General features: G+C 36.6%; 1 protein-coding gene across 3 annotated transcripts in view; it reads right to left on the bottom strand.

The window, feature by feature from the left end:
* Window positions 1-267: 267 nt before the first annotated feature.
* The window catches only part of LOC117317148 (putative homeodomain transcription factor 2), a 40,201-nt gene continuing 25,027 nt past the window's right edge, over window positions 268-15,441 (bottom strand). For all 3 annotated transcript variants that reach the window (XM_033871944.1, XM_033871946.1, XM_033871945.1), the window contains exons 10-16: window positions 11,588-11,627; window positions 7,425-7,680; window positions 6,515-6,611; window positions 4,607-4,738; window positions 3,990-4,076; window positions 2,870-3,121; window positions 268-2,166 (exon numbers count right to left, since the gene is read on the bottom strand). In XM_033871944.1, the coding sequence (XP_033727835.1) occupies window positions 2,014-2,166; window positions 2,870-3,121; window positions 3,990-4,076; window positions 4,607-4,738; window positions 6,515-6,611; window positions 7,425-7,680; window positions 11,588-11,627 (1,017 nt within the window). In that variant the 3' untranslated portion in view covers window positions 268-2,013. The remainder of the gene's footprint in view (window positions 2,167-2,869; window positions 3,122-3,989; window positions 4,077-4,606; window positions 4,739-6,514; window positions 6,612-7,424; window positions 7,681-11,587; window positions 11,628-15,441) is intronic.

Below are 15,441 nucleotides of genomic sequence, written 5' to 3'. Positions count from 1 at the left end.
ATTTGTACAGTAAAACCTTGTTATACTGCCACCATTTGTACAGTAAAACCTTGTTATACTGCCACCATTTGTACAGTAAAACCTTGTTATACTGGCACTATTTGTACAGTAAAACCTTGTTATACTGGCACTATTTGTACAGTAAAACCTTGTTATACTGTCCCCATTTGGCAGTAAAACCTTGTTATACTGTCCCCATTTGGCAGTAAAACCTTGTTATACTGGCACCATTTGTACAGTAAAACCTCGTTATACTGCTATCATTTGTACAGTAAAACCTTGTTATACTGCCACCATTTCTATAGTAAAACCTCGTTATACTGTCACCATTTCTACAGTAAAACCTTGTTATTCTATTGTCCGGGAAAACCTCATACTGCCGTTATTTGATAGAAAAAACCTTGTTATACTGCCACTTATTGTCCAGCAATGATTGGCATCATAAAAGGTTTCATGATATGAGAAAGTGTCATGATACAGTTTTAGACACACTATTTCTCAATTCTAAAGTATCTAATTGTGTGCATTTAGTACATCCTTCAGAGGCAAGTGAAATGGCAACACAATGTTTAACATAATAAACAATATACAGTGTACTTTATATTATATAGAGAGTGTCATGTTTAAAAATGTTTCACAACCGAGCAAAAACCACCTGCTTACATAATCATTTGTACTGAAATTCTGATCTAAAGCATTTTACACATATCTATAAGAGAATTAAGCATATCAACACAAAAAAAGTTCTGTTTAAAAAATTAATAACTGGGATTAATAAAGTCCATTTATTAAATTTCTCCTCTTGAAGGGTAAGATGATCCATGGAACTGAGCTCAAGGAACAGGATCAAGTCTGGGACTTAACTATGGACTAAATATTAACATTCTCTTGTTTTCAAAGTGGACCTCAAACAGTAGGACCTGTATGTTGAAACTTTAAATGTTACATTTGTTTGCTTAACAATGAAATTGAATATATTTAAATAAAAAACTTTTGGTATCTTATAGCTAAATGAGTTTTTTTTAAGCAGACATCATACCTGTATTGACCGTGTAAATGTGTGTTAAACATTGACATATGTATGGCTATTGTTAATCATATAATAGCATCAATAGTCATTATTGTTGACAAGGAAAACTTTACCCAGACATCAAAATATGACATCTTCCAAGGCAGCATGTTGACATCACCAAAACAACATCCTTTTGACATCACAAAAGCAACATGTTTTGACATCACCAAAGCAATATTTTTTTGACATCACCAAGGCAACATTCTTGTAACAACCAAAGCAACCTGTTTTGACATTACAAAGGCAATATGTTTTGAAATCAACAAGGCAATGTGTTTTGACATTACCCAGGAAATATCCTTTTGACATCACCAAGGCAACATATTTTGAATTAACCCAGGCAGTATGTTTTGACATCACCAAGGTAACATCCTTTTTATATTACCCTGGCAACATTTTTTGACAACACCAAGGCAAATATTTTTTTTACCAAGGCATCAATCTTGACATTGCCAAGGCAACAATTACATGTTATGACATTACCAAGGCAACAATCTTTTTTACATCACCAAAGCAACAATCTTTTGATTTACCATGGCAACATGTTATGACATTACTAAAGCAACAATCTTTTTTACATCACCTAAGCAACAATCTTTTGACATTACCAAGGCAACATGTTATAACATTACCAAGGCAACAATTTTGTTTACATCACCAAAGCAACAATCTTTTGATATTACCATGGCAACATGTTATGACATTACCAAGGCAACATTTTTTTCTTAAATTACCAAGGCAACATGTTTTGATATTACCAAGGCAACAATCTTTTGATATTACCATGGCAACATGTTATGACATTACCAAGGCAACATTTGTTTCTTAAATTACCAAGGCAACATGTTTTGACATTACTAAGGCAACATTTTTTTGATATCAATACAAAACATTTCCAGTAGAGGTTTGTGTTGGAATAGATACTGAAGGCGTCATAAGGATCATGCCCTGAGTTTAATCTTGTAAAGCTTCATCTTGAATCCTAGGAGTTCTGTTAGCACTGCGGAGAATGCTGAGAGGACCACAACTTTGGTTACATTGTATATGACAGGGTTAGCAGAAACACCGGATATCTTGAAGGGACTCTCCAGCTCCTGTAGGTCAAAATGGAGGACAACATTACTAAATATAAATTCTGAAATCAGTGGTGATGAAAAAGATTTTTAAATACCCATATTTGACCGATTAAATACACTATGCACAAAAATGGTGTATTTGATAAAAACATATACAGAAAGAACTGAAGATACTATTAGCAGATCAGTGAGGTGAGGAACATTTTATATCTTTTAATTAGCACCCCTGTCCTCTTTTCATAAAAAAAAGGGAGGGTGGGGGTGGTGCTTAAAGGGGCAGATGCACTTATTAGGTTATGGACATGTTTATTGGGCAAGTGATATTAAAAAAAGTCTTCTTCAGGCTCAGACTCGGATATCATCTTATAAAGTCAAACCTTTAAAGATCACAAAGAGAGTAGAAAAAGAGATCTTTCTAAACATACAAGTTCCTGTAGACATACAACCTAAGCATACAAGTTCTTGACAGTAAGCTTCACCTTATTTTGAATAGATCCTTATTCAAATATATCCAATATCTAAATCTAATGACCTTGACAAATATTCCATGAATTTGACCTTCACCTTGAGGGAATCATCCTACACTTAATCCAATTACATTTCACCTCATTTTATAATATTGATGTTTTGTGCACCCGACGCTGAACTTGAGCCATCAGAACAACTAACATTAATACGCATTTCATGACCTTGACCTATATTCCCATGACTTTGAGCTTACTTTGAGGAGGTCCTCTGCTAATTTGAGCACATTATTGGCCACCATGAGTTCCTCCTTCTTGTGTGGTTTCTGTTCCATCTGTAGGTACAGGTTGATCTGTTCTGTGATGAGTACCGACAGGTTACGGTACTTTTTATTGATTTTGAGTCCGAGGGTCATGAACCGGAGCAGGTAGACGCCCAGGGCCATACACCATACGAGCAGCTCCCAGTTACACAGGAAGTCCAGGTAAGTGTCTGTATCCTTCAATAACTGCAATGAAAAAATGTCTAGTCAGGGGAGGTGTCTAAATGGTCTAAATCCTAACAGCTAGCAATTCAACAGTGATTAAAAATTCACAGGAGGTGTTTAAATCCTCCAAGGCGAGTAATAACGATTCAATAATCAGGGAGTATATCTAAATCCTTTAAAAGCTAGCAATTCAACAATGAGTAAAAATTCACAGGAGGAGTTAAAATCCTTCAAGGCGAGTAATTAATTAGTGATTCAACAATCAGGGGATGTGTCTAAATCCTTTAACAGCTAGTAATTCGAAAGTAGTTAAAAATAGGGAGGGAGGATATCGAAATCATTCAACAGCTAGTAATTAAAAAATCTGATATTATATGTATGTGCAGAGGGCAACATCACATTGAAGTGAGGGCATCATCACATTGAAGTGAGGGCATCATCACATTGAAGTGAGGGCAACATTTTATTGAAGTGAGGGCATCATAACATTGAAGTGAGAGCAACATTATATTGAAGTAAGGGCATCATAACATTGAAGTGAGGGCAACATTATATTGAAGTGAGGGCATCATCACATTGAAGTGAGGGCATCATAACATTGAAGTGAGGGCATCATAACATTGAAGTGAGGGCATTATTATATTGAAGTGAGAGCATCATCACATTGAAGTGAGTGCATCATCACATTGAAGTGAGGGCATCATCACATTGAAGTGAGGGCATCAACATTGAAGTGAGGGCAACATAATATTGCCATTTTAAGAAGCATTTTCGTAAGGGAGGTAATAAATCACATTTGAATCGATAGAGCAGAATTTTGGCAAAGTTTGCGGTGTAATCAGAAAATTAGACCTACTTGGTTCATTGTACCATGAAATTATTTATTTACCTGAAGGCACATCAGGGTGAGAATGATGATTGTTAACAGGAATGTCACTGACACAATGATGTCCACTGATCGCTGTGGACCACGTTTCTACAACAAATATAAGATACAAACTACTATGACTATCTGCAATAAACATATCAAGGGAAAATTGGTCTGTATAGGCAGCTGACCTTTATACAGAGGTTCATTAAAAATAATCGTGCTTCTGCATACAGAACTCAAACAGGTGGTCTCTGTAGACAGGTGATGTTACATACAAGTGACCTTGATACAGAGATTTATTTACAAGTACAATAATATGTGTTACTAAGGGAACAGAAACAGGTGGTCTTTATAGACAGGTTGTTGCTATGGGAGATTCAACTGTAAGTTACTTATAGTATTTCCTCAGCTATACCATTGTAGTATTACACATAAAGAGAAACAAGTTTAAATCACAAACCTGGAGGATACATTGCTTGCATATCAAATTATCAACATTTACAAATATTAATACTCTTGATAAAACATAAATGCAACAAGATTTGTCTATCTTACATCAGATTTCCGAATAATTCAAATTCATTTCAAAATGCACATCTTTATATAAGAAAGACATAAGAAAATGTTTACAATACCTTAAGATAAGATCGTAGAGACAACCAGATTTTGATATTTCTGACTTTATTCAGACGGAAGTGAGGCATGTCGAACTTCTTGGCTCGTCGTGAAGAGGTCAGGTAACAGAAATGTTTGGCATAAAGCAGCCGCTGTCAATCAAAATGTACATAGTGATCACATGACCTGTTATCATATCAATAATAAGCCAACGCCCAGTGATAAGCCTACCCATACATGTTTCTGTTCAGTAATTCATTTTAAATTAAAACATGTTTTAAAGAATTACAGTCACATGTTACAGATTCTGGTTGAGATATGTCACAGTGGTGAACCATTTAGTCACTTGTTACTGACTCATCTAGAGGTATGTCACAGTGGTGAACCATTTAGTCACTTGTTACTGACTCATCTAGAGGTATGACACAGTGGTGAACCATTTAGTCAGTTGTTACTGACTCATCTAGAGGTATGTCACAGTGGTGAACCATTTAGTCACTTGTTACTGACTCATCTAGAGGTATGACACAGTGGTGAACCATTTAGTCAGTTGTTACGGACTCATCTAGAGGTATGACACAGTGGTGAACCATTTAGTCACTTGTTACAGACTCATCTAGAGGTATGTCACAGTGGTGAACCATTTAGTCACTTGTTACTGACTCATCTAGAGGTATGTCACAGTGGTGAACCATTTAGTCACTTGTTACTGACTCATCTAGAGGTATGACACAGTGGTGAACCATTTAGTCACTTGTTACAGACTCATCTAGAGGTATGTCACAGTGGTGAACCATTTAGTCACTTGTTACTGACTCATCTAGAGGTATGTCACAGTGGTGAACCATTTAGTCACTTGTTACTGACTCATCTAGAGGTATGACACAGTGGTGAACCATTTAGTCACTTGTTACAGACTCATCTAGAGGTATGTCACAGTGGTGAACCATTTAGTCACTTGTTACTGACTCATCTAGAGGTATGACACAGTGGTGAACCATTTAGTCACTTGTTACAGACTCATCTAGAGGTATGTCACAGTTGTGAACCATTTAGTCACTTGTTACAGACTCATCTAGAGGTATGTCACAGTGGTGAACCATTTAGTCACTTGTTACTGACTCATCTAGAGGTATGACACAGTGGTGAACCATTTAGTCACTTGTTACAGACTCATCTAGAGGTATGTCACAGTGGTGAACCATTTAGTCACTTGTTACAGACTCATCTAGAGGTATGTCACAGTAGTGAACCATTTAGTCACTTGTTACAGACTCATCTAGAGGTATGTCACAGTTGTGAACCATTTAGTCACTTGTTACAGACTCATCTAGAGGTATGACACAGTGGTGAACCATTTAGTCACTTGTTACAGACTCATCTAGAGGTATGTCACAGTTGTGAACCACCTAAAGCTAGCCACTCTTTACTGACTCATCTAGAGGTATGTCACAGTTGTGAACCATTTAGTCACTTGTTACTGACTCATCTAGAGGTATGTCACAGTTGTGAACCATTTAGTCAGTTGTTACTGACTCATCTAGAGGTATGTCACAGTTGTGAACCACCTATAGCTAGCCACTTGTTACTGACTCATCTAGAGGTATGTCACTGTTGTGAACCACCTATAGCTAGCCACTTGTTACTGACTCATCTAGAGGTATGTCACTGTTGTGAACCACCTATAGCTAGCCACTTGTTACCGACTCATCTAGAGGTATGTCAATTAAAGAGGTGAACCACTTGATGAGTAATTTTTATCCTGAATTTGAGTCCTAATGTCAGCAACCCTTTCCAATTGCCTTCTAAAACACCAAATGATAGAGTCATGCAATATCTTTACCCTATGAAATTTCCATTTCTCACACAGGCTAGACAATCATAAAATTTTGAATTGTTCGCTTTTAAAAATTCACTCAAGCACCTACCTGTTTAAAAGTTCTATCAGCAACTGAGAGGAGGAAAAAGAAGATACCTCCCAGACACAGTCGCTGTATCATACCATTCACCGTTATCAGGTTGATTCTGTAAACATAGAAAGCAACATATACCATTAATTGAAGAGAATCTACTTTTTACAGCTGGAGTGTGCCTAAAGAGAAGGCTCGAGTTAATGAACATTTATAAACACAAAACCAATTTCATGGTTCGTACAGAATTTTTCACACTGAAATTCAAGCAATTTTTTAGCACTTTTTCTCAATCTTATTGAGGAAGTCTTTATCTATATTGTGATAAATCAACAAATTTTTTTGTTTAAGTAAAATGCTAAAAAGACCGCACTTGTAATAAATATCTGGATATCATCAAAAGTCAAAGTAAATAATGCCTATGACTGAAATCTTTACCTTTTCTTCTTGTAAAGAAAATAATCGATTTTTAAGGAATATAAAAGAGCATGTTTTCAGCAAATATTCAGTTGGTACAAATTCCAGTACTTTTCTAGCACTGACCCTAAATTCCAGCACTTTTCGAGCACTGACCCTAATTCCAGCACTGACCCCAAATTCCAGCACTTTTCCAGCACTGTCACCACTGACCCTAATTCCAGCACTGACCCAAAATTACAGCACTTGTTTTCATCTGTACGAACCATGGAAAAGTATGGCTTTCATGAAAATATATCTGTGCTAAAATACATTTCCAGGGTAATAAACCAGGAATTATCAAATCCATCACTCAGTTTAACCATTAAATATCATAAATAAGAAGGTCACTTGACAGCCATTTTGGTTTTTTCTGATCATTCTCAAAATGTATAAACATTTTTTGATAATTCACAATTTTTTGAACATTTACAATCTAAATCTAAATGACATTATGCTGTGATTGACTTACCTCCAAGAATTTGATATCAACATCAAACACATGCGAAACAGTCCATCTGTCGTGAAGAAGTCGGGATATTCTTTGGCATGGTACAACCGGAATATTAACGGCACAACACCAAGAAATATAGAGAAGCTGAGACCAATCCAAAGGTAGTCGGAACTCTCCGGAATATTGTCCACTTTCTCGATAATCGTCCAGCCAATGTCAAGGGCAGTTAGTTCTACTTTCTTGCACTCTTTGTCCTCCCAAATCACACAGCTCACTGAAACAATTTTTTCCATTATTTCAACACTAAGATCATCAGAAAGTTGTCATTAAAATATCAATATCTCAATTTCAAAATGTTGAACAACTGTATTTATCCCCAATCCACTAATAAGCCCCCTTCATCATTTTTGCAGAACCATCAATTCTAAAACTGCAAGCTTAAAGTGGTTCACAGATAAGCCCTACCCAAACTTAAATACTGAACTTTTACACTAGGGGGTTCATTTGAGAATAACTATCGTTCTAAACTTCTATACTAGGGTAAGGGGGCTTATCTGAGGATAAATACAGTACTTAACTTTTACACCATGGGAGGGGGCCTTATTTAAGAACAAGGATGGATAGTATTGCAACAGCAATACAAAGTCCCCTGCCTGAGCTAGAAGTGCACCTTTTCATTTCCCATTTTTTTTTGAAAAATGGTTTTTCGAAAAAAAACAAATGTGGGATGCACAGCTACATGTTATACTGATCATATATACCAAGTTTCGTTAAGATCGGAGTAGTACTTTAGAAGGAGTTGTCTGGACAACTGTTGCGTGACAGACAGACAGACGGACGGAGGGTACTGTATTAATCCTCAAGTACCTCAAGTAAGCCCCCTCCCCTAGTGTAGAAGTTAGTACCATATTATCAGTCCCCTGCTGTTTGGTAAACAGGGGGGGGGGGGGGGGGGGGGGGGACTAATAATATGGTACTAACTTCTACACTAGGGGAGGGGGCCTTATCTAAGAATAATATGGTACTAACTACTACACTAGGGGAGGGGGCTTACTTGAGGATTATTACAGTACCAAACTTTTACACCAGGGGAGGAGGGGGGGGCTTATTTGAGGTTATATGGTTCTCAATCTCTACACTAGGTGCGGGGCTTATTTGAGAATACAATGTAAATACAGTAAATCAGAACATGATTTATGAAAGGATTATAAAATCCTATTATAAAAAGAATTACCAGAAGGTATGTTTATTGAGTCTATGTTAGTTTGATTGCTTCTTTGTTCTTAGGTGTTCAACATTCTCACAACAGCCAGGGTTATATGAGGACGAGGGTTATATGAGGACGAGGGTCATATGAGGACGGATGTCACATGAGAACAGGCATCACATGGGAACGGGTGTCATAATGATGAGGGTTATATGAGGACGAAGGTCATATGAGGACGGGTGTCATATGAGGACGAGGGTCATATGAGGACGTGTGTCACATGAGGAAGGGTGTCATATGAGGACGAGGGTTATATGAGGACGCGTGTCACATGAGGAAGGGTGTCATATGAGGACGAGGGTCATATGAGGACGAGGGTCATATGAGGACGGATGTCACATGAGAATGGGCGTCACATGGGAACGGGTGTCATATAATGATGAGGGTCATATGAGGACGAGGGTCATTTGAGGACGGGTGTCATATGAGGACAAGGGTCATTTGAGGACGGGTGTCATATGAGGACGAGGGTCATTTGAGGATGAGGGTCATTTGAGGACGGGTGTCATATGAGGAAGGGTGTCATGAGGACGAGGGTCATATGAGGACGGGTGTCATATGAGGAAGGGTGTCATATGAGGACGAGGGTCATATGAGGACAGGTGTCATATGAGGATGAGGGTCATAGGAGGACGAGGGTCATATGAGGACGGGTGTCATATGAGGACGAGGGTCATATAAGGACGGGTGTCATTTGAGGATGAGGGTCATATGAGGAGGGGTGTCATATGAGGAAGGGTGTCATATGAGGATGAGGGTCATATGGGGAAGGGTGTCATATGAGGACGAGGGTCATATGAGGACGAGGGTCATATGAGGATGGGTGTCATATGAGGACGAGGGTCATTTGAGGATGAGGGTCATATGAGGAAGGGTGTCATATGAGGATGAGGGTCATATGAGGAGGGGTGTCATGAGGAAAGGTGTCATATGAGGATGAGGGTCATATGAGGACGGGTGTCATATGAGGACGAGGGTCATTTGAGGAAAAGGGTCATTTGAGGATGAGGGTCATATGAGGACAAGGGTGATATGAGTACGAGGGTCATTTGAGGATGAGGGTCATATGAGGAAGGGTGTCATATGAGGACAGGTGTCATATGAGGACAAGGGTCATATGAGGAAGGGTGTCATATAACGATGAGGGTCATATGAGGACGAGGGTCATATGAGGAAGAGGGACATATGAGGACAAGGGACATATGAGGATGAGGGTCATATGAGAAGGCCTAGGTTCACATATGAGGAGGGGTCACATATGAGGATTGATGTCAAGGAGACACCTACAGAGGAAAACAAAGCATGGAAAGACAAAGTAGTCAGGTTTAACATCCTTTTAACAGCCAGGGTCATATAAGGATGTGAGGAAAGAAAGGGAAGAAATCCCAAGTGTTGCAATGGGGAAATAAGACAAAATTTGGTCTTTTCAAACAATTCTTCAGGGGGCCTTCTTTTAGTCACTGTCAATGATCAACATGCAGTGAGATACAACAGGCATATTCTTTCCTGCACATGCGCTCATGAGTTTGAACTTTTCAGCACTTTTCTCCTTTTATCTTTCAATATTTTTCTGGTTTATCAATAAGTAGTGTTCACAAAATATTGCTGTTCCTTCTAAAGATATCTAGATAATTGAACATACAAACAAGAATGGGAGAACTGCCAACTAGATGAATATTAATAACAAACTTAAACTGTCAAAATCAAAGATGGCCACATGTTGGCCATTTTTAATTCCTAATCAGTCTTAAAATTGAATGGGCAAAACAAGGGACTGACAGGAACCTTTATATCAAGTTTGCAAATAATCTATCAGTTCTTTTCAAGAAATGGCAATAAATGACTTCAAATGTCAAAATCAACAAGAGGCCCATGGGGCCTGTATCGCTCACCTGGTTGAATTAGACCAAATGTCAAAATAATGTTCATATTCAATTTGTTTTATTTGTAAATCTCAAACAATGCTATATATGGTTATAGTGTGGGAATCGGAACTGCTATAAAGATTAATGAAGTCCAGACTATCTAAGGTCTGAAAGTCCTCAAGAATTGTTTTTAGAACATGTATTTATCACTTTATTACTAGTAGCAATTTAAAGGAATTACCTCTATTTCCCCTATTGGGCCCCGCCTCTTTGGCCCCTCTGGGGACAGAGTCACCATTTATGCAAAATCTGTTCCCCTCCCCCAAGGATGTTTCTGACCAAATTGGGTTCAAATCCATTCATAACTTTATGACTAGTAGCGATTTAAAGGAATTACCTCTATTTCCCCTATTGGGCCCCGCCCCTTTGGCCCCTGGAGGGTCAGAGTCACCATTTATGCAAAATCTGTTCCCCTTCCCCCAAGGATGTTTCAGACCAAATTGGGTTCAAATCCATTCATAACTTTATGACTAGTAGCGATTTAAAGGAATTACCTCTATTTCCCATATTGGGCCCCGCCCCTTTGGCCCCTCGGGGGGTTAGAGTCACCATTTATGCAAAATCTGTTCCCCTTCTGCCAAGGATGTTTCTGGCCATTTGGTCAAAATCCAGTAAGAACTTTTTGACTAGTAGCGATTTGAAGCAAATGTTGACGGACGACGGATGGACGACGGACGGACGACAGACGCTGCGCCATGACATAAGCTCACCGGACCTTCGGTCCAGGTGAGCTAAAAATGGCAACTTGCTTAATTTCATTTTCTGTCAAAATTTAAACAGCTACCATCTGATGATGGTAGGCTAATTAATTTAAGTATATAATATTTTATATTTATTTGACAATAACTCTGATAGCAGTAAGCTATATTTTATATATGGTGACCCTATTTTACTTTCATTGTCACTTAGTTGTGAATACTGTCAGAGTGTTTTAGACTTTTAACAAGTCATTTAAAAAGTTAAACATTAACAGGAGGAAACCAACATACCTTTGTCTGGAGGAGGACTCACAGAGGTCGTACTGGTCGGCTGTAAATACAACACAGAAGAATTATAACAACAACAAAATACTGACAGAACACTAAATACAGTCGGTGAGACAAAACCTAGAAAAGGGCGGAGTTATGAAGGCGGTAAACCAGCAACTAATTAAAGTCAACGGAATACCGACTGTATAGGTAGTTGGTTAGACAAAACCTAGCAATGGGCAGAGTTCTGTAGGTGGTAAACCAGTAACTAACTAAAGTTACAATAACGCATAATCATTACTAAAAGAGAAGTGATCGAGTTAAAAAATCTTAACCTCTAGCTGAATTAACCAAACAAAAAGATTTCCAAAAATTGATGTATTGATTCCAATAAGACCTGTAGTTCTTTATCAGTGCCTAGTTTTCCTTTGTATCATACAAAATTCATTGCACACCATGGAGTATAAACCAATTCTCATACATGTGTTTTTAATTATTTCCCCATGGTCCTTTAGAAGAAAGTACAATTTCAACAAAATTCTGACTTGTGCAAGTCTTAGATGTTTTTTATATCCAATAATAGACTGTTCCCTATCTTTATAAAATACCTTAAGTTAAATACTTTACGCTATTACCACCCTCCAGAAGTGTGACTTTCTCTTGTTATCTTAAATCGAATAATTAATTGAATCCCTTAGAAATTTCATCATATTTCGCCTCTATATATTTGTTACTCATTTTCAATAATTGTTTTCTGCTGTTATCTGAGAATTGGTGCATGAAAAGCTAGTGTCAAATGAGGATTTTGTCAAAAACTAATCTGAATATTTCAGAAATACAGCAAAATAACCCTTCTATCTCTCTTCACTTCAATTGGAAAAATCGGCAAGCTTCAATGAGGTGAGAACAAAGGTTCAATCTGATTGGTCAAAAATGAAAACCTTGCATTTTCACTGCAAAATCTTATATTATCAGTGCTCCTTGCTTCAGTGAAAATATTTTGATCAGTTTGATATATATTTTACTGGCAAAAATGCAATAAACTATTATACTTTTTTTCTTTTGTTAGTGATAATAAGATATTTCTATATTTTTGGGGTAACTTTGATACATTTTTGTATACTGTCAGAGTTATAATAAGATTACACAGATACATGTCTTGGTTTTATTACAGTCAATCAGTTTATAGAAAGTCTAGATTACACAGGTTTTAACATAAACATCTCTTTAGCTCACAGAAATATAGAGATTACTGTCAGTTCTAAGTAAAATGTCCAGATTATACAGGTTTTGAAATTACACAGGTTTAGATTACATGGAAATATAGAGAGATTACAGTCGACCTCTAGACAGAATGTCCACATTAACCAGGTTTCAAATTTAACAGGTTAACTTTACATGGAAATATGGAGAGATTAGACGACCCCTAGACATAATATCCAGATTAAACAGGTTTCAAATTACACAGGTTAACTTTACATGGAAATATGGAGAGATTACAGCCAGACCCTTAGTAACAGACCCAGTCACAGGGGATTGACACGTTTCTATGACCCAGAATGAAAACAATAACTCAAAGAGAGTCTGACCCCTAGATCACTTATTATTGACAAGTGATCTAGAGTTCAGACCCTTTCCATCTCATACAGATCAAGTCTATAAGGAAATGTACAAAAGCTATCAGTAATACAATAACGTACTTTGAACTTTAATGTTTTCTAAAATCTCTGTAATATATAACACAAAATCAATAGTGGAGCTTTTCTGTAGAGAATGAAACAGTATAGGCTGAACAAGGGCAAAATTTATCAAATATAAGCTACAGAAACCAAGCAAAGCAAGGGTAAATGAGAAAAAATGATACCAAAGCACTAAAAAAGGAAACTTCTCTGCATTCATTTTTAAACTATAATTCATGGATCAATAAATGTATTTATTACAAACATTCAAAGGACTTGGATAATTACAAACATTCAAAAGATGTTGATCTACATATATCATTACATAATAAATTCTATGACAAAAAGCAAAAATGAATATTTTACTATCATAGATAGCATTTTAAATTTTTGTATAAATTTATCAAAAGGAACGATTCAGTTAACTGAATTATTTGGAACTCAGCCCAGATACCAAATACATGTACAGTGTACGTGGAATCTGTCCAAGTGACCGTTTATATTTGGTGACCCTCTGTTCTAAACGACCATTTCAATTCCCCCATGCAAATTTTGCTATATTTTTCAACTCTATTAAGCGACCCTCACTTTACAAGACAAGTGACTGCATATTTTCTCCCCTGTGATCACAATAACTCTTTAATATGTGACCAGAAGTCTCTATTCTCAATTTCGCCTTAATAACACCAAATTACAAAGAAACTTTACTTTGAGAAAAAGAACAGAGAGGGGACATTTTGAATAATAAATGTACATAAATCTGCATGAGAAGTGTAAAAAAGAATGCAGTCAACTTAAATATATCATTCACTATTATTAGCATTTTATAAATTGAATTAAACACTTATAATCATCTCCTATTAAGATCAAAAGACCATATCTTTATTAAGAGACCACTCTCCATTCGGAGACCGTTTATCAACCTCATGAGAATTCTGACCGACTTTATCCAGGTACATGTATACGCTAAGATTTATCACTTACGTTTTTTTAATGTTTTATGGTTCAAACTCAATTATTACTGGTACCTGTGCTGCAAAATTGTCTAAGTCTCTCACACATACAAGGTGGTAATTTCATGCACAATTTGTGATGTGATAGAACTGCTAGAGAAGTCGTAATTAACAGAATAATTCATCCTTAATTAACAGAATAATTCATCCTTAATTAACAGAATAATTCATCCTTAATTAACAGAATAATTCATCCTTGTGTGATGTAGAGAGGGATATCTCAACTCAAGGGTTGGATTTTTATCGTTTAGCGTGAGGCTTTAATTTGTTATTGTTGAGTTGTGATGGATATTAGTTTCACTTTCAGAATTGATAATCGGAAACTTGAAATTTATCAATCATCGATTATAATCGGTTTTTCAAATTTAGCACTGAATTGCCCGTCTGCAGAAAATGTATGTACATCTCAATTACATTTATTATACGTCTTAGCCTTTGATTTCAATATATCTAATATTGAACACAAAGCATTTAATGGTTGTTAACATATCTACCTCTTTAATCACTTGTAAATGGCCAATGAATATATCAGTAGAATATAAGATCACCTACTTCTTGGTTCGGTAACATTACAAAAACACACGAATCAATAGATTTACACCTTGGGTTCCGTAACATTACAAAAACACATTAAACAGAAGATTTACAAACACTTTCAGAAATTTCCAATTAATTGCGTTTTCAAAATCGTCATTGATGATATTTTTTTTTTTTACTACAGTAATTTTCGATCATTTGTGATCATTGGCCGACCACTAGGGTTGAGATAACTCTGTCTACATCACACAGGGGTGATGACGATTATTCGTCTTTTTTACGTTCCTGTCATTAGAGACCGTTAGTTGTAACAGTATACTGAATACATCACACTACCATATGGTGCCTGGAAAGTGTGACAAAATTGATGACGTCACTCATTTGTGATACAGTATTGTTAATGATTTGTACATGATGACGAATTGTCCTGGTATGAGTTGCAACATTTTTATAATAAAGTGTGAGCAATGTCCTTTGCACATGAAGGACAGATCTATCTCCTTTCTACAAAAAAAAAAAAATAAATTATCCACCAGATTTTTCAATGTTAAGAAATATTGATTTCCTTCTGTGATTTTTTCATAGTGATTTTTCAGAACATTTAAGCTCTTTCTATCTTACATTCATTTTTTTTAAACTGACTATT

Source organism: Pecten maximus, chromosome 18 (assembly GCF_902652985.1).
Source record: "Pecten maximus chromosome 18, xPecMax1.1, whole genome shotgun sequence".
In the NCBI taxonomy this organism is placed as follows: Eukaryota; Metazoa; Mollusca; class Bivalvia; order Pectinida; family Pectinidae; genus Pecten; species Pecten maximus.
The sequence above is the reverse complement of the archived record's forward strand: the minus strand, read 5'-3'. Positions and strand labels throughout refer to the sequence as shown.